The sequence below is a fragment of the Ascaphus truei genome, chromosome 2 (genome assembly GCF_040206685.1).
Source record: "Ascaphus truei isolate aAscTru1 chromosome 2, aAscTru1.hap1, whole genome shotgun sequence".
In the NCBI taxonomy this organism is placed as follows: domain Eukaryota; kingdom Metazoa; phylum Chordata; class Amphibia; order Anura; family Ascaphidae; genus Ascaphus; species Ascaphus truei.
In genome coordinates this window covers 406365356-406392132 of record NC_134484.1, presented here as the reverse complement: position 1 = coordinate 406392132, position 26777 = coordinate 406365356, and the positions used below count along the sequence as shown (strand labels likewise).

Genomic DNA, 26777 nt, shown 5'->3' with positions numbered 1-26777 from the left:
AATCACTTATTCCAAAAGAATCTAATCTCCTGTTTTGGGGGCCGTCGTGGTATACCCGGCGAAGTCAGAGAAGCGTCCCTGCTGGTGCTTGCGAATCCTGACAATAATGTGCTAGGAATGACACAGGAGCTGCGTAACACGTGACAGGGAGTGCACGCACAACCTGCATTCGCGCACCCATCGCAGAAGATTTTTTTTTTGGGAAGCTTGATGGACTGATGACAATCCTTCATGTTACCCTACTAATAAACCCACCTGGTGATTGCCCCTGCAAACTGGACTCTTTCTGATTCAGAAGGTCTCTAGGTCCAGTTCATGTTTATGGTTTCCCCTTAAGAATGTATTGAATGGACTGTGATGGGTTTAGGATTCATTTTTCTATGTTTATAGTAAATCATAAATTCTCAAAGAGAGCCATGGTGTAATTACGTTGCTCTATTAAAGTATCTAGATGTTGATGAATTAGATATATTTTGAAACCGTATAACTGATTGGCTGGCAAAGCCAGCCAATCAGTGAATACAGCATCTAGTTGATCGTTCAAGATCCAACCAGAAAAGAGGTTCAAAACAAATAAATAACAAAAAAACAGTATTTAAGTATGGCATCTAGATTAATAAAACACCGAAAACCCTTTGAGACTGAGATGAGCCATTATCGACTCAATTATCTTGGTTAAAGTGTATGTAACGCTGGACAGGCCAAATACTATTACTGTCAATTGGTAAGATGTCCCTTCCGCTTGAACCCGAGAAGTCTCCTGTGGTTTGGATAGACTTGCACTGCATGAATGCGTCTTTTAAGTCTATGTTTACACAAAAAGACAGGGGTTTGATAAGTGGGTATGTCTGACAGATCTTCCATGTTGAATCTCTTTTGTTTTATGAATTTGTTTAAGTTTTTTTCATTCAGAACTGGGAGGGCCGACCCACCTGGCTTCAGTATTGGAAATAGATTACTGACCGAGGCTGAAACTGCTAAGTTCGCTAATTCTATCCTGCCATGAATTAGATATGGTGGAGTAGAAGTGAGAGCTGCAGTTTCTTGAGAAAGGTGAACTCTGTGAAGGAAATCTTATGATAGGGCCTTGTTTATCACTCGTAGGACCCATGTGTCAGATGTGACTTCTTGCCATTGTAACAGTCTCCCAGAAATAGCGAAAGGGAACCTACTATAAGGTCTACGTCGACCTATCTGAAAGGGTTTGCGAGCAGAATATCCTCTTGAATTTGTTTTTAAAGGAGGTTTTCTTTGCCTGGCCCTGTTTGGAGTTGTCTCGGGTCAGTCCATAGGGTCTGACAAACTGACCCTCTCTACATAAGGGCCCTCTAGTACTTTCTCTAGGAGCTCTTTTCTAGTCTGAGAAAGAGGTGTGGGTCTTTTGCCTGGTTCTGACTTCATCTAGATATTTGAGGCCCAAATAAATTGGAATTTTCTAAACTGGGAAATGAATGAACCTGTGATGCCAATTCGGACAATCCAACTGATTTTGAACTATGGGCAATAGTGACATAATTATATGCCTGGCCTACGATTAATCTGACCCTGCTAATTGCTTTCAGAGGGGCCATATTTGTATACTAACAGGACCTTTCTTGACAAGTGAGGTCCCTGTATACCTACCCTTTCTGCTTTGTCCAACATAAATTGGAGTGGACCAACCGGCGTCCGCTATTTTACTGTAAATTGAGCAGCTCACGACATCTAGTCCGAACTGTTCGTGGGAAGGGAGAAACTACTCATGGCGACTAATGCCGGATTAATTTCTGGGACTATTAATGCCTGAATGTCCGGTATGCATGTATGGCTTCTTAAAATCATCCTCTTTGAAGAGTGGTGATGTCAATGCCAGAGTTGTGAAGTCATACACCTCCGACACTGGATCGATAGGCCATCGGATGTTATATGTCCTTAAAGAAGGAGTTTTCCCCGCAAGACTGACCTTTATAATTTGTATGTCACTCCTTTACCTCTTTCTCTAGAAGCACTGTACCTAGAGCTTTCTGAGTCCCAGTTCACGGTGGGCATATAATGAGGACGATCTGCCAGCTTCGAACTCCTCGTCTGAGGGGAACTGTTTTGCTACCTGTTCGGCACCCAGCTACGGGCAACTACTATTTCCCCTTTAGGAGATTTTTTATTCTGCAACCCAGACTGGAAATTCGCCTTTACTCAAGATACTTTTTTTCTCCTGTATTTGTTGCTAGGTGGCAAGCCTCCCGCAGAACAAACCTCCCTGTGTAGGCAGCAGGGCTTTCATTCTGTGCAAACTTGGTACCATAGATATTGTGGCATTGACAGGATTGCATTTATCACATTTTAAAACCAATCTGTCAGTGAACGGGACTACATTGTTAGCACTAAAAGTTTGATACTGATCTTTCAATTGTTTCTTTTGTTGCAGATGATTAAAGATGGCAAATATGTGCAGCTGCAGCGGCCATTATTCAAACACTTCACGCGTTGTGTACATCGGAATACCGATGTCATGACGCGGGATGTCTTCCAAACCTTACCGCCTTAAGACGCGAGTGCGGCGAGTGCAGAAAATGGCATTTTAGAGTTCTGTTTTTTAAACACCTTAAATGGACACAGTAGCACAGTACTGTACACATTGCAATTTATTCATGTCATTGCACCCAAAGAAACAGAATCCATGAAATTCAAACAAAGCAATTGCGATAAGCGCGGCTGCCTGGGGCGATTGGCCGCGTTCATGCTGCGTGGAGTACAGCAACACATGAAATCAGCGCCGTGGTTTGGTTTGTTTGAATAACGGCTGCTGCAGCTGTATCAAGAGATCGATCGGCAGCCAACAGTGCTAAAAAATTTGTGATTCAATCCAGGTTCAGATTATGGCAAAAAAATAATAATATATGAATTTGGAAAAATGCTATGATTGTTTAAAAAAATGAACTGTTTTGCTCCGGAGTATTATGTGCAGTCTACTGCTGTATTGTACATACGGTAATTACTCAGCTGAGCAGATGGCTGACAGTTTTTAACATTTCATTCCTAGAGTACTGTTTATTCACAGCTCATAGAGTATGTTGATAAAATTAAATCTTTTTATGCCTAATGACAATGTTCTAAAGTAGATTTTTGTTCCCATTGATCAAATGTATACAGAGCTCTGAAAGGTCCATTAAATATGAAAAACAGAGGAACTGTTGGAAAATAAGTTATCTTTGAACCTTGTTTCCTAAATTTGGTGAATAAACCATGAAGATATAATAACAGGACATTTCAGATTTGTTTGAAACTTTTTTTTTTTCTTCTTTAAAATATTTTTCTGGTGAGTTCCTCTAAACTGCTTTACAAGTACTTAAATAATAAGCATGTTGATGTGCTTGCTGTACATTATAGATAAAGGGAATCTGCTCAAAAGGAAACAAAGTTTAGAAGGGCAGTAATGAGAAATAATCATATTATAAACATATTAGAAGGCCCAGATGTACAGAGCCACATTAAAGCAGCAAAGCTTGTGAAATCGTATAAGTTTTTTGTTTTTTTAATTTTAAATCCGTTCTGTAATATTAGGTAAGTGACCTGTGTTTTTTTTTTTTTAATTATTATTATTCAACTCTTAATGCAATTTTAATAAGTTTTAAGGCATCATTTGATTCCTAAAGCCGGTTTTAGCCCACCTACCAAGCAGTGCAAGATCTTTGCAACACTTTCCTGTGTGTGATAATTTGTTGCCAATGTTCCCAGCTGTTTGAGCTGTAAACTGTAACAATAGATAATGTTACCTTATTAATATAAAGATACATTGTAGCTGCTGAGTTACACTGACTGAAGGATTGATTGAAACCGAAAGGCGGCCATTATGTTAGGTATACAATCGGGATTTTAAAAGATTTATAACATCAAACGATTGCCATTTTAGGTAAGACTGTAGAATTATACATATAAAAATAAGGAAAACAAGGGTTAAACTAGTATTGCTTCTTTAAGTAAGTTAACATCCTGGCATGCCTTAAAGAGGCATTTCCTCTTGTCCGATTTCTGTTGTAATAAATGCCGCATTTCGTTGTCTTTATGACAGTGCAATTATCTAAGTTGCCGAGTGATCCGTTCCCCGTTGATCAATTGGCAAAAATCCTGCTATGCAGGGCACTCAATATGGCTGCCTGTTTCAAAAGAGGAAGGGGAGTAGCTTCCTAAATAGTTGCTCTAGCAATACATTAAAAATCAGTAAAATGGACAAAGAGTAAGGAAAAATGCAATAAGTTATCTAATACTACACCACTCATTTATTTAAAAAATATATTTTTTTTTAATGAAACGCTGCATTAACATATATCTTCAAAGCTCAATAACGTTAAGTTAAGAAATGTTTCCGCCTGTAAAGGTAATTGTGTTAACTATAGATGTAGACAAACGAACTGTTCGACGAAATCCTGACCACGGCACGCCCCGGAAGTGGGACTTCTCTCCATGGGGGTTCCCATTGAGAACAGACCCTCGCAGGCAGCCACAGATTTTAAAGTCCCTGGATCCGCTTTGCTTTTCTTCGGCGACTGCGGGAACAGTAGATATGACTAGCTCTGTATAATGGATGTTCGTGATAATTCTATGCAAAAGAGACTTCCATTACATATTTCACAGGCATCGCCACATGTGTTGTATAAAGGAGTGTTAATGAAGGTATATGTCACTTGTACTTTACAAAAAATAGAACCCCCACCCCCTCCAGCAAAACCCACAGCTCGGTGTCTGTATGGTAGTAATGCCCTCCTTAGTTAAGACATGCTTAACGCCATGTTATTTCAAGTTAAGACAAGGTTGTGCTATCTTTACATGGTGTTTAAGCCTATGCTAATGAGATACCGGTGTAGCAAGACTTGCTGTCCCTGGCACCGCGGACAAACAAGCAAAAGTCTGCGGCGCTGGGGACAGTGTCTGCCGCGATCACACCGCGGGGGGGAGGTCCATGCTTCTAAATGGGACTCCCCACTGCGTTGATCCTACTTTGTCACAACCATCGCGACTGCGGCATCGAAGACTGACTGTCTCTGTCCTGTGTCTTCTGTCACTGACTGTCCTGCGGTGGGAGTGTCTCAGCAACTGAGCACTGTGAGTAGGGATGCTTTCAGAGACAAAAGGTTGGGAACCACATGGTTAATATATGTACTTGAACTGATTTAAGAGAATATAAAATAAAATGTGAGATATCTACAGTTTGAAAGAAAAGCATGGGAAGATTTATTCTGCGTGGAGGATTCTGTGCCTTCCATTGATGAAAAGATTCAGTAAAGTAGCTTACCAAACAGCAGAATTTATAATGGCACATAAAGTAGGATATACCTCTCATATGAGTTACAACTGTCTTCTAATTTCTCTTGTGGATAAATCACTGTAGTCTGACGCGGAACAAATATAAGATGGCCATCATAACACTCGCCTATCTCATCTACATTATTTATGATGATTCCCTCACTTGATTTGACTAAGGAAATACAAATGTAGTTTATCTGAAAGTGCATGTCTCTCCGACATTGAAAGGAGTAAAATGAATAACTGCCCCATATTCTGTTTAATATTAGCCAAGTTCCCAGCAGGAGGTGGAAGAATATCAATAAAAGGCTCAGATAGACATACATTTTATGTGGCCTGATTTGTAGTCTTGCCCAATTGTTCTGCATATTGTATATATCTAAAATTCATTAAAGAAAACTATGTCAAGGGAAAGTTATGGCTTTACCATGTAATAAGTAATAAGTTTAAAAATGAAATGTAATGGGACTCCAGTACATAAACCTTCTTCCCTTATTTGTTACCATTATTTCACAAGTCCCATCACGACCTGGCTGCGTTTTACTTTGCAATGAGATCCTTTGATGTCAAGTTTATCTGGACAGATATTTTTAAAGATGATGAATTCTGCAATAAGGTATGAGATGTACTATCTAAACCTTATTTGTGATTTAAAGCAGAGATTTCGGGGTCATTCTTACTACTTTTTTTTTTTAACCAATTAAATTTTCTCTTTGAAAACAGAAATTGTGAAGCAGGGCTGTCTACCACTGCATAACCGTACTGAAGATATTCAATGTTCACATGTTGTGTTTTTATGAAGAAAAATCATTTTTTGGCAACATTCTTTTTGCCTGTGTATATGCGTTCTGCCATTAATGTTTTCTTGCAAGCCAAGAAGTTTCTAATGGCCATATTAACATACAGGCAGTCCTCGGTTATCCGACACAATGCGTTACTCAAAATGGCGTTGGATAGCGAAACGTTGTAAAGTGAAACACGTTTTCCCATAGGAACACTGTTTAAATTAAAGGTTCCGTTCCTGAATGCATTTTTTTTTTTTTGTAACTTAGATTTTATTGCATTGTTCCAAACAAGTGATACAGAATACAGTATACATTACATTCATTTTTAGTGTTAATCTCCGCTATAGACAGTACCGTATGTCAGCTCGTGAGACATATCCCGTTTTTTCGGGCCCTACTCGACTGGATTGTTTTGGGTGGACTAGCAATAAAGATAATAACATAATTCACATAGTACGATTAATTCAAATTGACAAACACAAAATCAATAAAGAAAAATAAGTAAATAAAGAAATAAAGAAAAAAAAAAAAAAAAAGGAGGTGGGTAGGAAGGGAGTAAGGGGTGGCGCGGCCGAAAGAGGAGCATCGACTCGTGCTAGGTCTCTTCACCGATCCTAGTAAGGTTCTTTGTGGGTTGCGTCCTCTCCAGTTTAACACCTCTGTAGGCGTTCTGTCTATTTGTCTGTGTAGTCGTCGTGAGCTGAGTTTCCGCTCCTAAAGGAGAACGCACCTGCATCTATCACAGCCAGATTGTGTTCCTCTCAACCCCGGGGATATCCGTCTGCGCCAGCCAAGGCGTCCATACTTTGAGATAATTGGTGCCAGTGTCGTTAACTAGACTCGTCAACTTTTCCATCTGGCAGATAAACCACAATCGATTTCGAATCTTTGGGATACTTGGAATTTCGGGGCGTTTCCATAGTGCTGCGATCTCGCTCCGTGTGGCTATTGCAAAATGTGCTATTAGTTTATTGTTTGCTTTGGACAGGCCCGTTAGTGGTCTATTCAAGAGGAATAGCCATGGGTCTGGGGGAATAGAGAGGTCGAAGACCCTCTGTATCAAATGTCTAATTTCTTCCCATAGTGGGGAGATCCGTGGGCAAGACCACAGCATATGTAACAGATCGGCCGATCCTCCGCACTGCCAGGGGCATAGTGAGGAGGATCCAGGCACGAACTTGGCTAATTTCATTGGGGTGAGGTACCACCGCATTAGGACCTTATATGCGTTCTCCTTTAGTGCGGTACATATGGAGCTTTTTGCCGTGGCCAGATATATAGCATTCCACTCGTCGTCTTCTAATGTCTCTCCCAGGTCTCTTTCCCATTGGGTTCTAAATGACGGTGGCTGCTGTCTAGAGCTCGCAGAATCAACTACTTCCTTGTACAATTGTGATGTTAGTCCCTTTGTGTCGGTCTCTGCCAGACAGAGCTTTTCGAATGACGTCAGGGGGGAGTATGGGGCAAATTTGTTATAAAATGCTCGGAGCTGGAGGTACCTAAAAAATTCTGAGTGGGGTATATCTTTTTCTTCTCTGACGTGATCAAACGTTTTAATCTTGCTATTGTAACCCTCCAGATCTTTAATTCGTATATAACCTTTTTGTTTCCAAATTGATGCATCTCCCTCCAGAAGGCCAGGAGCGAACTTGGGATTGTTCCAAATTGGGGACATCGAAGAATTACTCGTTGTGAGAGAGTATTTAGTCTTATTAGCCTCCCAGATAGACAACGAGTTGGTCATTGAGGAAAGCGGCATGTCAGCAGATCGTCGTGCTGTTTTAGGTAGCCAAATCAAGTTGCGTATTTTTAAAGGAGCGCAGGCAGCACTCTCTAATTCCACCCACCGTTTTAAATGTGGACTGGATTGCCATTGAACAATTTGGCTTAATTGAGCCGCTTTGTAATATGAGAGCAGGCAGGGTAACGCTAGGCCCCCTGCTAGGACAGATCTTTTCATATTTAATTTGTTGACTCTCGGTTTTTTCCCTCCCCAGATAAATTTAGAGATTGCAGACTGAAGTGAGAGCAAATCCTTCAGTCTGAGTGGCACTGGTAACGTCTGGAAAAGGTATAGGATACGGGGGAGTAGGTTCATTTTGACGCTATGTATCCTACCTATCCAGGATATTCGTATAGAGGACCATTTATGGAGGTCAGCTATCAACGTCCGAATTAGGTTGGGGTAATTTGCATTGTAATTAGGTTGGGGTAATTTGCATTGTAGATGTCTTTGGTGTTCTTGGCTATGTGGACTCCTAGATATTTTATGTATTTCTGTTGCCAGTGGAAGTTAAAATTCAGTTGCAATAACTTCTCTACGTGTCTAGGGAGATTGATGTTGAGGGCTTCAGATTTAGCTTGATTTATTTTAAATCCCGAAATGCTCGAGAATCTGTCCAATAAATCCAATAGGTTTGGCAAGGAGGTGAGGGGCTTGAGATAATTAGTAGGATCAACTGCGTACAGGGCCGCTTTATGTGTTTGAGAATATACGTTTAACCCTGAGATGTCCGGGTTGCCTCTAATTTGCGCCGCCAGTGGTTCTATACATAGAGCGAACAGGAGAGGGGATAATGGGCATCCCTGTCTCGTGCCACTCTTAATTTGAAAGGGGAGAGATGGAAAGCCCTGGTGTATTACCCTGGCGGTAGGTCCTGAGTACAGCGAGAGAATCGCTCTACTCACCTGATCCCCAAAGCCAAATGCCGCAAGCGTCTCCTTCAGGTAAGGCCAGTCTATCCTATCAAAAGCTTTTTCTGCATCCAGACTTAACAGCATACTTTGTGTGTTATTTTTAGTGGCCAATTCTACCAGATCAATAAATCGCCGGGTATTGTCCGCTGCCTGTCTGCCTTTAATGAATCCGACCTGATCTGGGTGTATAAGTCTGGGTAGGATTAGACATAATCTATTGGCCAAAAGTTTAGCGTATATTTTAATATCAGTATTGATTAGGGATATGGGCCTATAACTTTTGCAGTCCAGCGGATCTTTACCTGGTTTATGGATTAATGATATAGACGCCTGTAACATCTCTCTGGGGATGGGGGCTCCTGCTAATATTGCATTGAACACGTGGAGCAACCTAGGGGCTAGTACTTTGGCAAATTTCTTATAGTATAGCCCCGAGAAGCCACCTGGCCCTGGGGCTTTTGAGGGTATGAGTTCCTTAATGGCTTGTGACACCTCCTCTATAGTGAAATCAGCGCCCATGGCCTCTCTCTCTGCCTCTGTCAATCTCCCTAGTTTTGAGCTGGCTAAGAAATCTCTCAGCTTCTCGCTCGTTTTAGCGTTATGTGCCACTTTCTCTCCATTATATAGTGTTTCATAGAACGAACCAAATTCTTCTACTATTTTCTTAGGGTTGGCCGTGGGGGTGCCTGATTTTAAGCGTATAGCTTGGATATGAAACTTCACTTGTCTGTCTCTTAACGCTCGAGCCAGCATAGTATCCGGCCTGTTCGCTTTTTCGTAAAATTTCCTCTTAGACCAACTCTGCGCGTTATCTGCCCTGGAGGTCAACAACATGTTTAGTTCAATTTTGGTATCTTTCAATTCTTTTAGGGTTTGCAGGTCAGGGTTACTCTTATGGAGTGATGTAAGGGAATGTAATCTAGATTGAAGCTTCCTAATTTTTGAGTCCCTTTCCCGTTTTCTCCTAGCTGTGGTGCTAATTAGTATGCCCCTCAGCGTCGCTTTGTGAGCCTCCCATAATACAAACTGGGAATCTACAGAGCCTGTGTTTGTGTGGAAGAATTGAACTATTTCTTCCTTTATTGTCTCATAAATCTCAGGAATTTTTAGGATTGATTCGTTGAGCTTCCAGTTCGCTCCTGGTCTGCCTGTTCGGATGTGCTCGCACCTTAGCTCTATCGGTGCATGGTCAGACCATGAAATATCATGGATCCCAGCTCGGGAGACCAGAGGAACCAGTTGGCAAGAGACGAAAAAATAATCAATTCTGCTGTAGGAGCCGTGTGGGTGGGAATAGAACGTATAGTCCCTATCAGTCGGGTGTAGTTCTCTCCATATGTCAGTCAGTTGGTTGTCTTTGAGGCCCTTGCGTAAAGAGGTCCCCACTTTTTTATGTACTGTGCCCGTATTCCCTGATCTGTCTAGATTTGATTGCATGACCATGTTGATATCCCCTGCGAGTACTACGCCGCCCCTTGCGACGGTGCGTAGAGTCCAAAAAAAGTCTTCAAAGAAGACTGCGTCCTGCTCGCAGGGGGCATAGATTGTGGCTATTGTGATGCATTGCTCCCGTATCGTGCCCACTAGTATAACAAAGCGTCCCTCTGTGTCTCTTTTAATAGTTTGGGCTACAAATGGGATTTTATTATGGAACAAGATGGCCACTCCACGTTTTATAACCGGTGCGTAGGAAAGGTAGAACTGGGCATAGTCTTTGTCTAGGAATTTAGGCGCGTTGGTCTTGCTAAAATGAGTCTCCTGTAACATTAGGACATCTGCGTGTTTTCGTTTATAGTCAGTGAAAGCTATTTTTCTCTTGGTTGGGCTATTAAAGCCCTTAACGTTATGTGATATAAGGGTTATCGCCATCACTTAATGTGTGAGAAGTGTAACAAGCTAACGTTTGATGACTCACCCTGTCCACTTTGTCCCTTGTTCAACTGGCGGACGTTTTTGGTGTTACCATCCGGCAAAGTTCTTGTGTTCCGTCTAGGTCGGCATCCTCCCCGGCCGGGTGGGGAAAGGATTGGGAGGGGTAGGGAGGGAGGAGACAGTACAAGGGAAAACACATAAGGGGTAATGCAAAATTTGAAACATAAGTTAAACCGCTTTGTAATAATGAAAAAAAATAAAATAAAAACCAGAGCTCCCCTCGGGGTCCCCCGAGTGGGAGTCTGACGCCCAATGGGCAGGTCGGTATGCCTGACCTTCCAAAATGGCCGGCTTTCCCTTCCCGGGACCGACCCCCCTGGGACTTGTTTGAGGTCCTGATTCGTCAGGGACCTATATGAGGAACACATGTACGACATCGTGGGTGAATCCCACCGGCGCAAAACTGATAACTAACTTAACCTTAAACTGTAGCGTGATTTTTAACTTTATAACGACTTACAGCAGTACCTAAGTTATAGTGAGTGCATATCCATATATATACATGCATATACCCAGCATTTGAATGAACCCAATTATTTAATGATTTAATGAACATATTTAACATATTTAACCCATTAACCCTATATAACATATGAACCATAAATAACATATATAACCTATAACATATACAACAGATGCAACAGATATTCTATACCATCTAACATACATATAACATAACATACAGAGCCTCATTGAAACTTTATTGGGAAGGGCTCCGCGTCAGATGGTGACAAGTGAATTGAATCTTTCTTTACCCCCTCCCCCCTCCCCCACCCCTTTACCCCACCCCCCCTTCTTTATATCCTCCCCCATTCTTTATATCCTCCACCCCCCTTTCATCATCATCCTCCTCCCCCCTTTCATCATCATCCTTCCCCCCTTTCATCCTCATCCCTCCCCCCCTTTATCCTCATCCTCCCCCCCTTTCATCCTCATCCTCCCCCCCTTTCATCCTCATCCTCCCCCCCTTTCATCCTCCTCCCCCTTTCATCCTCATCCTCCCCCCCCTTTCATCCCCATCCTCCCCCCTTTCATCTTATTCCTCCCCCCTCCTTTCATCCTCATCCCCCTCCTTTCATCTTCATCCCCCCCCTTTCATCTTCATCCCCCCCTTTCATCTTCATCCCCCCTTTCGTCCTCCCCTCCCTTTCATCTTCATCCCCCCCTTTCATCCTCATCCTCCCCCCCTTTCATCCTCGTCCTCCCCCCCTTTCATCTTCATCCCCCCCTTTCATCTTCATCCCCCCCTTTAATCCTCACCCCTCCCTTTCATCCTCATCCCCCCCTTTCATCCTCATCCTCCCCCTTTCATCCTCATCCTCCCCCTCCCCTTTCATCCTCCCCCTCCCCTTTCATCCTCCTCCCCCCCTTTCATCCTCCTCCCCCCCCTTTCATCCTCCTCCCCCCCTTTCATCCTCCTCCCCCCCCCCTTTCATCCTCCTCCCCCCCCCCTTTCATCCTACTCCCCCCCCTTTATCCTCCTCCCCCCCCCTTTATCCTACCCCCCCCTTTCATCCTCCTCCCCCCCTTTCATCCTCCTCCCCCCCCTTTCATCCTCCTCCCCCCCCTTCATCCCCCCCCCCTTTCATCCTCCTCCCCCCCCCCTTTCATCCTCCTCCCCCCCCCCTTTCATCCTCCCCCCCCCCTTTCATCCTCCTCCCCCCCCCTTTCATCCTCCTCCCCCCCCCTTTCATCCTCCTCCCCCCCCCTTTCATCCTTCTCCCCCCCCACCTTTCATCCTCCTCCCCCCCCCTTTCATCCTCCTCCCCCCCATCCTCCTCCCCCTCCCTTTCATCCTCCTCCCCCCCCTTTCATCCTCCTCCCCCCCCCTTTCATCCTCCTCCCCCCCCCTTTCATCCTCCTCCCCCCCCCCTTTCATCCTCCTCCCCCCCCCTTTCATCCTCCTCCCCCCCCCTTTCACCCTCCTCCCCCCCCTTTCATCCTCCTCCCCCCCCCCCTTTCATCCTCCTCCCCCCCCCCTTTCATCCTCCTCCCCCCCCTTTCATCCTCCTCCCCCCCTTTTATCCTCCTCCCCCCCCCTTTCATCCTCCTCCCCCCCCCTTTCATCCTCCTCCCCCCCCCTTTCATCCTCCTCCCCCCCCCTTTCATCCTCCCCCTTTCATCCTCCTCTCATCCTCCTCTCCCCCCCCACCCTTCCGATCTCAGCTTCCACCTCTCTCCATTCCCCCCCCCCCCCGTATCTCCGGCCCCTGCGCTATCGCGGACCGTCCCCCTCTGCATCTCCGGCAGAGTCTCCCTGCAATGTGCGCAGTCACGTGGGGCCGCGCCGTCCTCTCGCGAGAGAGCGGCGCCTGGCAGTGACGTCAGCGGCAAAGCCCGCGAAAACCGGAGCCGGTCCCGCCGAGCACAGGGAGGGATAGAAGCAATATGGCTGCCCTCCAAAAGTCAGCGACGGACCCGCTCGCGACCAGGAGGGCAGCCGCAGGTCTGAGGGGGCATCCGCAAGTGGGGGGGGGCATCCGCAAGTGGGGGGGGGGCATCCGCAAGTGGGGGGGGGGCATCCGCAAGTGGGGGGGGGGGCATCCGCAAGTGGGGGGGGGGCATCCGCAAGTGGGGGGGGGGGCATCCGCAAGTGGGGGGGGGGGCATCCGCAAGTGGGGGGGGGGCATCTGCAAGTGGGGGGGGGGGGGCATCCACAAGTGGGGGGGGGGGCATCCGCAAGTGGGGGGGGGGGGTAGCTGGGTCACCGGAGGACGCGCTTACGATGCCTCCCTCCGGGTGAAGCAAGACACTGCAGCTGAAACACCCCAGCTGGAAGGTAAAACGAAAAGGCAAAATGACATGATGAAGGTTCTGAACACCAAAAGGGATCCCTTTTATATGATTATTTCTTTGCTTGAGCACTTCCAAATTTCATGGGGTGAGAACTCAGTTATGGGCCACTGCTGATCCCGTTGCTCCTGCCGCTGACCGCGGAGCCCCCGCTTTGCTCCACGTGGGTAAGGGTACGTCTGCGTCTCCTGCTTCTGCTCGTGGGGATGCCCGCAAGACCTCCGCCGCTCCCCCTGCGCCCAGCTTGCCGAGGAATCCCTTTTCCAGGCGTCTCAAGGTATGTGCTACCCCATTCCGCAGCACCATTACTGCACATGGGAATAGCCACCGGTATCTAATCTGCTGGTCCCTCAGAATTTTTGTAATGGGGTCTAGGGATTTTCTTTTGGCCAGCGTGGCAGGGGACAGGTCTTGGAACACCTGGAATCTCACTTTATGAAACTCCATATATTTAGTGTCCCGTGATATCTTGCATACCTCCTCTTTTGTGCGGTAATGGTGGAACCTGATAACAATGTCTCTTGGGGGGTCCCCTGCCTGAGGTCTTCCTCTCAGGGCGCGATGACATCTGTCTAACAGGAGCTCACGGTCCGTCTTGTCAGGGAAGAGTTGTTCTAGCCACTTGGTGGCAAAATCCTCTGGGTCGGTGACAGTCTCAGGGACCCCCCTTAGACGGATATTACACTGGCGACACACTTTATTCGAGCTCGGCTAGTCCCACGAATTCGGGTATACCCGGGTGTATTGAGGTTTGTGACTGTTTTCTGCCCGAGTGCATTGGGTTATTTTCCAGGCAGGGATTGAAGCATTTTATTCCCGCTGGCTGCAATACTGCACAGTATATATATATATATACTGCATTACAATTCATGAATTTATGCCATCTGGTAGACACGCGAAGCATTGCAGCCTATTAAATCCTAATCATTATCATTTAATAGATCAGCCGCCCGTCAGCCAGGCATGAACCCAGGCTGGGAAGGCAAACGCAACGGGGCTTGTCAGAGGTGAGGAGCGGCGCATTCCAGGTATCTGCCAGGTACATACTGGGTATTTGCTCGAATAAAGTGTGTCGGTGCAGTACTTCTTCTGTCCCTGTTTTCAGAGTCCTCAATCTTTTCCTCTAGGAATCTGACCTGGTCCCTCAGCTTAGTTACTTGTTTCTGGGTTTGTGCCAGTGCAGTAACGGTCTCATCAGACTTAACCTCTAGGAAATCTTTCCTGAGAGCCCAAAGTTCTGTTGTAAAAAATTGCTTCATTTCAGCGCAGAAAGCTTTCATATGCTTGCGCCTCATTACATCCATGTCGTCCGATGCAGCACTTGCATTTTCTCCCTCATGGTCTGTCATGGTGGGTTGTGCAGGGGATTCAGGCCTGTCTCCCTGTGCTGTCTCTCCTTTTTTGAAATAAGTAGAGACTGTCTGGGTTTTTCTTCGAACTGTTTTGTTAGAAGCCATCCTGGTATGTTTAGAGATTCTTTACTGCTGGTTGTGTTGCTGTTGTCGTGATTTTGCTGTAGTTATTGATATAACTAGTGCCGGTGGGAATGGAGCTCAGGTACTAAGCAGCCATTCACCTCCCCGTCGTCACGTGACTCCCCTGAATGCATTTTTAACACAAATACACCAAATATTTTACGCAGGCAATAAGATATGCAGCACATCTACTATCTACTATATATTTCTGAAAGCATTGTATGTATGTATGTATGTTTCACTGTGTTCCCTGTTCCTAGCGGCAATCTCATTGGTCCCTTGGCCCGCCCGCCCCCCACACCTCTCATTGGCCTGAGGCGGAGTGACGGGCCAAAGGTCCAAAAAAAACACACACACACCTCTCTCTCTGTCCTCTCCCCCCCCATCACACTCACCTCCCCCCCTCCCCGGTGCTCCACTCACCTCCCTGCCTCCCCTCCGCTCCACTCACCTCCCTCCCGCTCCACTCACCTCCCTCCCGCTCCACTCACCTCCCTCCCAGGCGCGGGGATAGGCCGTGGGCAGGGCAGCCTGCCGCTGTCACGCGGCACCTAAGATGGCGGCGGACGGAAGGACCCCCTTCCTCCCTCGCGGACTAAGTAACATGGCGGCGGACGGAAGGAGAGGTCCCGCTCCACTCACCTCCCTCCCACTCCACTCCCTCCCGCTCCACTCACCTGCCTCCCGCTCCACTCACCTCCCTCCCGCTCCACTCACCTCCCTCCCCGACGCGGGGACAGGCAGTGGGCAGGGCAGCCTGCCGCTGTCACGCGGCACCTAAGATGGCGGCGGACGGAAGGACCCCCTTCCTCCCTCGCGGACTAAGTAACATGGCGGCGGACGGAAGGAGAGGTCCCGCTCCACTCACCTCCCTCCCACTCCACTCCCTCCCGCTCCACTCACCTCCCTCCCGCTCCACTCACCTACCTCCCCGGCGCGGGGACAGGCAGTGGGCAGGGCAGCCTGCCGCTGCCACGCGGCAGCTAAGATGGCGGCGGACGGAAGGACCCCCTTCCTCCCTCGCGGACTAAGTAACATGGCGGAGGCCGGAAGGAGAGGTGACGTGTGTGTGTCACTGTGTGTGTGTGACACTGTGTGACACTGTGTGACACTGTGTGACACTGTGTGACACTGTGTGTGTGTGTGTGTGTGTGTGACACTGTGTGTGTGTGTGACACTGTGTGTGTGTGTGACACTGTGTGTGTGTGTGACACTGTGTGTGTGTGTGTGTGACACAGTGTGTGTGCCCCCCCCCCCTGTGCACTCTACTCCCCCTCCTGTCCACTCTCCTCCCCCTCCTGTCCACTGTCACCCCCCTCCTGTCCACTGTCACCCCCCTCCTGTCCACTCTCCCCCCTCCTGTCCAATCTCCTCCCCCGCCTGTCCACTGTCCCCCCCCTCCTGTCCACTGCCCCCCCTCCTGTCCACTGTCCCCCCCTCCTGTCCACTGCCCCCCCCTCCTGTCCACTGTCACCCCCCTCCTGTCCACTGTCACCCCCCTCCTGTCCACTCTCCCCCCTCCTGTCCACTGTCCCCCCCCTCCTGTCCACTGCCCCCCCCTCCTGTCCACTGTCCCCCCCTCCTGTCCTCTGCCCCCCACTCCTGTCCACTGCCCCCCCCCTCCTGTCCACTGTCCCCCGCCTCCCCCCTCATGTCCACTGCTCCCCCCCTCCTGTCTACTACCCCCCTCCTGTCCACTACCCCCCCTCCTGTCCACTGTCCCCGTCCCCTACTGTCCACTGTCCCCGTCCCTCCCCTCCTCCTGTCCACTGTCCCTCCCCCCACCTTTTCCTAGCGGCAAATTTCACTCACGGGCAACGCCGGGTCTCTCAGCTAGTACATTATATAGTGTATATACTGTATTATATATAATATAACATAATAAATAATATTAGATAGTATAATATATATGCTCTTATGATGTTTTTTAACGTTGTTTGTGTGTGTGTGTGTGTGTGTGTGTGTATATATATAAAAATACATATATATATATATATATATATATATATATACACATAAACAACGTTGCAAAGCGTCGTAAGAGCGTTGGATAAGCCATTTTGGCGTTGTAAAAAAATGAACACAGCGTTGGATAAGCCATTCGTTGTAAAACGAAGCGTTGTAAAATGAGGACTGCCTGTACTAAATACATCCATGCTAAACCACCATAATCAGAGGGATGTACCGGGCAATTTTCTAGATGGCGACAGTGAGCAAAAACAAAGGTTTATGGTGTTCCAGAACGATCAGGAGTAAGCCGAAATAGCAGCAATTCGTATTTCCCTTGTCTGATGCTTTCATTGTCGTTATTGGTTATCATTTTTCTCTAAATCTCATTTTGAAGCAATGCATGCCGGTTTTGTTTTTGTTTTCTTTCCTTTTTTTAATATAGAAATGAAGCAGGGGGTCTCCGGAGCTGAACACCATTAAATTCAGCTGATACTTAGCTCCGTAGGGGGTGCTGGTATCTCCTGCAGTCTAAAGCTCCTTTGTCACACAGCCCAATAGGAAGCCACACCGGATGATGTCACGGATTCCTATTGGCCTCAGGGCCTGGGAGGTTTGAAAAGCAGCCATAACATGAACCCTGTAGTGGTACCGGCACCCACTACAGAGGTAAATACCTCTGGAAACAGTGGGTTCCGGAGCTTAATTTAATGGGGTTCAGTTCCGAAGACCACCTGCTTCAATCCTGTATTAAAAAAATAAAGAGGGGGAAAAACCTCTTGGATTACCTCTTTAAGAGACATGCTACAGAAATCTATAACTCTGCGTTTGAGCCGTATTGGTCCCTTGACATTGTATATGTTGCGTTAACATTTTAAGTAATTTATTTTCAACTTAAGTTTTCCAAGTAAACTGGACCATTAAAAAAAATAAAAAATGATCAATTCAAATAATTATACCTTGATGCATGTGTCCAGATTCATAAAATTATGTATACAAAGAAAACGTTTTGCCAAAAATCCAAAAAAGACACTTGCAAAGTTGAAAAACTCCAACTCTTGTCCCTATTCAATATCCTGTGAATTCTTCTTCCCTACTGTATCTCAGAGAACATTTTAGTCCCATGCATTTAAATTGGACAGAGCTGTTCTCCACCATTTAGAAGAATGCTTCACTGCAAATTAAATATGCGATGTTCAGTCAAATTTGGGAAAAACAATAAAAGCTAGATATAGATTGGTTGAAAGTGCTCTTTGAATTTCTGTAAAACATAAGATCCAAGGAGTTCCAGCTTAGGGGAAAAGTATTTTTCTTTTTTTTCCCCAAAAAAACTACTAAACCAATTTTCCCCACAATTTGCAATACCTTTTGATTTAAATTACTACTGTACTGTATGACTGAATAAAGCTGAGTCAATTATTACAATTCTATATGCAAAATGGGACAGTTAATAATTCATGCAATCATTTTTAAAACAAGTTAATTACGTGATACGTTATTCCATCAGAAATTAAGTAGTAGCTTTAATTGGGTTTACGATTACATTCAGACATAGTAATTTTCACCTTGTATATCCCCTTTGAATTACTTCTGCACAATGTTATCAGATCAGGATTTTCAACTGGAAGCATAGCATTAGAGAATAATCTGCACACAAGTCTTCCAAATGAATATAGGGAACGTAGAATTGCTTAGCTTCAATTGCACATAGCCACGAAGACAGAACACTGCAATCAACTGAATGTATTATTTGTAGCTGGCTGACTTGGAGACAAAAAATTGCACCAGCTTTTTGAGCAAAATATTGCCTTTGTCATTGCTCTGTAATGAAGTGTAGGTCCCTTCAGCACTAGTCAGGCAAACTCAGATGTTAAAGCAGCACATATTTTGTGGTTGCAGCCCTTTCTATTTATCGTATATGTTGGTTCTTGAGACTACTGTACTTGATTATGTGTGTGGAAATAGTAGACAAAAGGCCTGTGACTGCTCCAGCCTGGGAAACGATTGTGATAAAGTGCTCGTTTTCTCATTCTAATCCTGGAACATTAGGGTTGGTAAAAGTCTTAAAGCCCTATGGAAAATAGATACTGTACTTGAAAAAAACAGTCCTAGACTTCTGATAAGCAAATTTGGCAATGCTAGCAATAGTTTAAATTTTTTTTTTTTTTACTGTTGCATGAAGCACATGAACAGAGGCACTTATTCAGTACACTGTGAAGCTGCTTCCTTGTTCTGGATACGTTTTTTAGTCATTTAAATAGAGCTTCCCCAACATTGGAAAGCAACTTCATTGCATATTCAATAGGGTCTAGTCGTTGGGATGTGGCTCTCAGTCTAACAGTGTTTGCTCCACAATTAAAGGCTGATGAAGGTAGCACCTTTTTCTGGTGTATTTAGGAAGGCCAGTCTTTTCAACAAACACTTTATTCAAGGCCCATCCCTACGTTAATATCATCTTAATTTACTAAACCATTAACATAAATTAGACTGAAGTTCACTACAGTCTGAAATCAGAGCTGTATTTCTTTTTACATAAACAATGATTTCTGCATCCATCACAGAACAACCCTGCTCTCTTTTATTCTTGTATATTTTCTTCTTTATTTACTCTTTTTCGTGTTTTCTTTATATTCCTTTCCACGCCTTTTTATTTCCTCCCTTCCATCTCTCTCCCTCTCTTTCTTTCTCTAGCTCCTTTTTTTCCCCTTTAATTCTAGCTTCTGTTTTTCTTTCGCAATCAGCAAGAAATGGCGTTTATTACATAACAATTTACAGGACATTGCAGACTTGTTTTCCTTGGTCACATACAAGGGACACCGGTTTTCACTGGATGAGAAAAAAAAGACAAACATTGCTGTGTGTGTGTATGTATGTATATATATATATATATATATATATATATATATATATATATATATATATATAATATAAAACAAAAGAGGAAAGCGTGGGCTTCATAGCGTAATACAGTAAAAATTAGGTTTAATCAAGAACAGATAAAATCAGCTCACTCACTAAAGTCGCCAGGATATAGGCATGAAAAATCTGTGGCAAACGGTCAGTGCTGGATACTGCGCCGGTGGGTAGCTGGAAACCTCATGGTCGGTGACACGCATCCGCTTCCGGTTTCAGATGTGCACTGGATTGTGCATTCGAATAGCGGTCCTCCCAGCGAAAGTGTAGCACCTCTCCTGGTTCTGTTTCGTCGCATGGGTAATGGCGACTTCATCAGGATCATTAATGTGTATACTCTTTTATATCTCTCCTTTTTCACACGCATGTCTGATTATGTGTTTTGATTATTTTGCAGAAAGAATGAAAGGGTTGTGAAGCATAACGAGATTCGGAAGAAATATGGTAGGTTTATTGTCTTCTTAGATGTTTATATTACTATCTTGAAACCATTTTGCCAAATGCTATTTTCTTTCTTTTATATGATGTGGGGACCAAGATTTTTGTTGTCTGAATCTGAACACGGTTTCATATTTAACCTTTTCAGTGCTGTCGGCACCAAGGTGCTTCAGGGTGTTCCAGTTCCTTTCCGATCGGGTCAACCGCTCCAACTGAGCGCTTTCCCTGATCAGCCCCTGCAAAACGAACATTTCCCCATAACATGCGGGGTCAATAGGGCCTCAACAGGTACCAGCTACTTCATCAGGGCACTAATAAAGCTGAAGAAGCAATCCCCCCGTCCTCTTCAGTTGAATTTATCCTGACTAATTTCACTGCTCCCTCAGCTAGTTTAAATACTTGCTAATGAAGCATCTGAACAGCTCACCGAGTATCCTGTAACAAAGTACTGTAGTAATTTCACACAAAGCAGAACAACAAATGCCCAAGAGTGAAATACAAATGGCTCCTCTTCAGCACAGCCATTTGCCACTGTCAATAACTGCAATTCCCAGATGCAGGAAACAGCTGGGTTTTGTATTTTATCTGTATTTTCTAAGTTTAAATGGGTATGTAAAATGTAGACTATATTATTACTCATACTAACTGAGTAACGTTGGTTTGAAATCACATTTAAATCTGTTATAAATGTTGCTCAGTTTGCAAAAAATATGAGCTTTATATGACACTACCCCTTTTTTTCCTTCTTCGTGTGACTTTCCTGATGGATATTAAATGTTTTTATTGTAATTAGAAATGACTACAGGGGCTGGCTTGCAAATTTTGGCCCGGGGGGCAAGCCCAACCAACCGGCCCAAGAATCAGGCGGCTCATACACCATACACCAATGTACGCACACCAGATACATGCAACATAAACAGGGCCGCTGACGGGGATGTGGAAGGACAGCCAGGACTGCTTTCCCGGATCCGGTGTGTTTAGGGGCCTTGCCCCCTGCCCGCACATTAATAACCAGCAGCGAGCTCTGAAATGCAAGAAGATCACAGAGGGGAAATCCCTTCCTCTGAAAAGCCTCTGTAAGGTGGGTGGGGCCCGAGTCAGGGGGCGTGGCCTCAAGTAGAGCAGCGTGGGGCTGGAGCTGAAGCCTGAGAGACAGGCTGAGAAAGGTGGGAGGGAGGGTTTACATCGTGGGGATAAAAAAACAGATATGAAAAGGAAGAATACAGAAAGGAAGAGAAACACAAAGAGAAAATAAAGTACAAGAGAGAAAATAAAGGACACGAGAGGGAGAAAAGGGAGAGACATGAGGGGAAGGAAACGAGAAAAAGATGCTGGGAAAAGATACATCAGATTGTTAGAGAGGATGACCGGGGAAAATATATAGACTGGGAAGGGAGGAGGCTGTGGGCCGGAGGGGAACTCACTCCCTCCATGTGGTCCACGGGCCGCCTGTTACCCACTGTCTTCATCTAAAAATGATAAGCTCTAACAACAGTACAAAGGCTGCAGTTTTACAAAAGGACTTACCCATTGGTTATTAATGTTTTCTCTGGGAGGTGGAAGATGGTGGGACATAAAGCACCCTATGTTAATTTTTTTTAGGGAGCAATTTCACTATTCATTTTTTCACTAGGTTTAGCCCAAGCCTGTAGGGCCATAAAAGCACAAGAATTTCAAGGTTTCTGTAACGGATATTCCTGTAGATCAGAGGTGTGCAAACTAGGGGGCAAGGGGCGCAGGGTTTTGTTGGGGTGGGGGGAGTGGCATTTAAATTAAATGACGGGGGACCAGAGGCCTCTGCAACCTCAACTTACCGGGATTCAGCCGGCTTCCTGATTCAAATTCTCATTTACCTCTATTTGGAGGGAGAATGACCACATTGGATCTGTCCAAACCCAGTAACATGAAAAAGACCTGCTAACTTAGAAAGTGGGGAGGGGCAAGCTTAAACACTGGTGGGAAGGGCCAATTTTAATCAGGTAGTGTTAGGACCTGCTAATGGTCATGCCTTGATGTGGCTTGCAGACTTATAACGCTTTAGCCAAAGGGTTCAACTAAATGACCATTTTTCAAGAGAATATATAGCTATTTCACTGTGTATTTTTGGCATATTGGATGTATCATTGGGCTTCACTGTCTTTTGTTGTATACATTTGGCCACGCCCAGTAGCACTACTTTTGACACTTATATACATATATTCTGCGTGTGTGTATGTGTATACTGTATATATATATATTACTATATGTGGTATGTTTTGGGGTTTCTTGAGCTTGCTGGGTTTCTGTGAATTTTGACCCACATCTGACACCTAATCATCCAGATGTAAAATCCCATAAACATGTCACTGGCATTAGTTCTATTTAGTCCTGGGACGGATCGCCTCTTTAAGCAGTGCTAAACCGCAATATACCTTCCAGAATGAGGAGACACCTCAGGGACAATTTAAGTAAAGGAGCCACCAGGTGTCTCTTAGCAACGTAAACGGTCTTAGGATGGATTGATGAGTCAATCTGGCTCACTGTTTACATTTTGAGGTGTTTTTGTGATGAATAATCTCTGTTGGTAACTGCCTTGCTGCCAAGCTGTGCATCCTGGCGTTCTGCTGTTAATTATGTTCTTGTTGGCAAATTCCTTATTAATATACTAAATTAATCACAAACTAAATATATCCAGGGGTCCCATCCAATTGACTGGGCCAGAAGGTGTCTTATGGCACTAATGCCAACAATGTTTAACATGCCAATGTTTAACACAAACAAATGAGTGGTAGGATGGACGCCACACATTTTTAAACATTGTTGCACTACAGTATATTCTCTCAATTTTTATTTCTCTATATACCCGAGGAATGTTTGCGCTGTGACGGTTTTGGTTTTTGAGTGAGGGTTTTGGGAGAGTAAGTTTTGGAAAGAGCTGCAGCTGTTGCATAAAGTTGTATTAAATACTGTTACGTGATACCTAACTTTTTTTTAATGAAGTTTTCTTACATTTATTTATTGCACAACTATATCACTGTCACATTGTTAGTTGCAGGAATGCACTATGGTCAAACAGAATTTGTTTAAAGTGGTCTTTGCACTTGTTCACTTTTCTTTTTTTCGTCTTACGGCACTAGAAGGGGTTTTATGGCATAGCAGCGCTTAGTAAGTACAGGCATACCCCGCATTAACGTACGCAATGGGTCCAGAGCATGCATGTAAAGCGAAAATGTACATAAAGTGAAGCACTACCTTTTTTCCACTTATCGATGCATGTACTGTACTGCAATAGTCCTATATGTGCATAACTGATGTAAATAACACATGTGTAACAGGCTCTATAGTCTCTCCACTTGCGCACAGCTTCGGTACAGGTAGGGAGCCGGTGTTGCTGTTCAGGACTTGCTGAGTTGCCGTTTGCCTATTGGGCGAAATATCCTTACTCGCGAGTGTACTTAAAGTGAGTGTCCTTAATCTGGGGTATGCCTGTATTGCTCATTGTGTTACTATCCCAGCCTATGGCATATTTTGGCAAATTTGTGTGCATTGGTTTTGCTTCTGTAAAAAAAAAAAGAAGCTGTTCAGGCCATTAAACAGCAGGGGGATTAAAGTGTTTGAAACAGAACATCTGTAACCATAATGATTTCACCTACACAAATATCATGTGTCCCCACTCATTTTGTTCAAATATAATTGCATGCTTTAAGGACTTTTATTTATTTATTTTACTCTGCACTTTTTCAAAGCCTATTCCCGTTAAAGTACAATCTTTATAACACATAATATATTGTAAGTAGGCAGGCTTAATGCATACTTAAAACTGCTGGTATTTTTTTATTTAATCTTAAAGTGACATTCTTAACATTTGAAACAACACTGGGAACTAAGCCTTCTTTAGAGCGCCTTTGAAGTTGATGTAGCTGTATTCGGAGGCTCAGTAACCTGATGAGGAATATTGTGGCACAGGGAAATATCTGCTCAGTATCATGTATAATGTGGTTTATGCAGATGGGAAGCTACAAAGAAGCCACATTTTTTTTGTCTAGATAACCAACCTAAATCACTGTTAATAAGGATGAGTGACAGAATGACAAGAGCTTCGTTAACCATGGCTCTTAAGATTAAACAACAACATTTCAGTTCATGCTGGTTTTCTGGAGATACATTTTTTTTCCATTGCACCCACCAGTTTTTCTCAAATCATTTAAATGGTAATTACATTTATATTGCAGGCAGAGGGACAATGAGGGGGGCAGAGGCCTGCTTTGTGGGAAATAGGATACTTCATCTGTATGAAAACAGTGTAGTACAGTGTTTTAATGGCCAAAAAAGGGCTTTGAGTTCTCAGGACCTCGTGCTTCTTTTCAGATGCACTATATAATGTTATAGTATACATCTTTATATATTTTTTAATACATTTAAGAAAACTTAATGCGTAACTACATTATTGAAAAACTGCCATTTACGTCTATTAAAGTAAAGTACCTGCTACACACACTCTATAAGAAGGCTCTGCACTTTTTCCCACAGTCCCCCATTAATCCATTAATGAATGCAGAAACTGCACTCTATGATCTACTATAGCAGTCATATTTAAGGTCTTGGTGGGATCACTATAATCACGGGGCAGAATAAGCCTAATGAGGCACTGCATACATACCAACATTAGCCTTAACCCTTACAGTATGATGTACCTGGTGCATCATGGGCCCCGGCATGCCAGGGGCCCTTATAACTTACAAGGTACTTTGTAAGCACTTGCTCATATCCTACAGGATGATCGAGCTGACTGCATTGACGTAGCGACCAGCCTAATTAAAACTGAAGTGGAGCTCCTTCCAATTCTGTATCCCCCATCTGGGCCTAAACGCATCATGTGATCACTGCTGGAGCGGTCACATGATCTGCAAATGCCTGACCTTCGGTGGTGCCAGATTCCCGACATTCTAAATGTTAGAGCTGCAATCCTCCCTAACTATCCTCCCCTTTTTTTTTACAGCATTAGGACCAGAAGATCCTCCAGAGCTGAACTTCACTATTTTCAGCTCTGGGGAACCCACGGTTCCTGAGATATTTACTGCTATAAACTCTTTTAAAGGGATTTAAATGGCTATCCATTAGAAAGATGCATGTGTTGATGTCGCAGCTTTGTATAGGCTTGAGATTTAGCGGCCATTGTGTTTCCCCTGGAGAAAGATTTAACACCTAGTAGCTTCACCAGTAACTATCTTGGTAACCAGCGGGTTCCTGGAGCTGAAAGTAGCTTGGTTTAACTCCAGGGTACCCACTGATTTCCATCCTGGTTTACCCAATGGGTGCAAAAAAAATGAGAAGGGGGTATTGTTGCTTTAAGGCACTCGGAAGATATTGCCCCCTCCCCAATTTGGTTATGCTGTACCATAGTATTAACGACACAAAATCGATGTCGACTAAGCCTCTTTGTATTCTTTATATAAGCCTATTTATTCTTCTGGTGAATTTCATTATTCGCTCGAGGGATTCTAGGACTTGTGGCCTATGGCTTTTATACATACAACCTCAATAGGTATAACTAATTAGTACAGTACATGTTATGGATGGTGCATATAAGGAAAGCCAAAGGCACATATATAAACACAACAGATGAAATAAGTGTAACGGGTATACCCTGTGAATACAGACGCTACTACTTGCTGTGTATACCTGTGTGGCTCTCAGGAGCCTAAGCCTCCGCTCGGGGAGCCTGGGGTACATACATATAACACAATCTCGTGGTGCAACGCCTCCACCTGGGAGGGATCCCAACGGAGCGGGAGGAGGCCCTCACAGGAAACGATCACGGTAAACACACAGTTGTAAAACAGGACAGGCTTTACTGCATATATGCGCATAACTTATACTCTACTGTAGCAATACTTATTCATATATAAACAGGTGTCCCTCTCTGGAGGAGACACTAACTTCTGCGTCTCGCAGGACGCTCCCACCTACACCGGGTGATCCCACCCCGTGCCCAATAACCCCACACAATATGTCCCGCACCCTTAAGGTGAGATGATATGTGTGACTGCGCAGCCACTGGTACCATGTGAGTATAATGTAGGATCGTTTGCGCACTTGAAGAATGATACCTGCCCGGGGCTCCTACCCCGGGGTCCGCAGACTACGACCGGGATTCCGCCTGATCCGACGTCGTCCTCCACACCGCGTTGGGTGAATTCCGGCGTGGATAATATCACCTTAGTCTCAGTGTGTTTGGTGGCGTTCTGAGCCCAGAACCCACCTCGCAGGGCTGCACGGCTTCAGCGCTGTGTCCCTGACTAAGCCAATAGCTAATGGGGCAGTGTCCCTATCTAGGGCCTTTCCCTATAGCACCACAAGCTCGGGGTGCAGGACCTATCTGGGGCCTAGGGGATTGCTGGCCTAATGCAGTGGGTCACTGACCCCTGCACTCACCTCCTTCCCCTAGCTCTTCCTGGTCCAGACTAACGTGCTCCTCAAAACCCTGCAAAATGTATCTAAAATCCCTTCAGCAGGGAGAGGCTACAGCCCTATTGGC

The 26777-nt window shown here is 44.8% G+C and overlaps 1 protein-coding gene across 1 annotated transcript in view; it reads left to right on the top strand.

Annotated features, from left to right (window-relative positions):
• Positions 1–26777, top strand: part of LOC142487685 (pituitary tumor-transforming gene 1 protein-interacting protein-like) — a 90704-nt gene that overhangs the window by 44456 nt on the left and 19471 nt on the right. The window contains exon 6 of the mRNA XM_075587396.1: positions 20220–20266. Coding sequence (XP_075443511.1) covers positions 20220–20266 — 47 coding nt within the window. The remainder of the gene's footprint in view (positions 1–20219; positions 20267–26777) is intronic.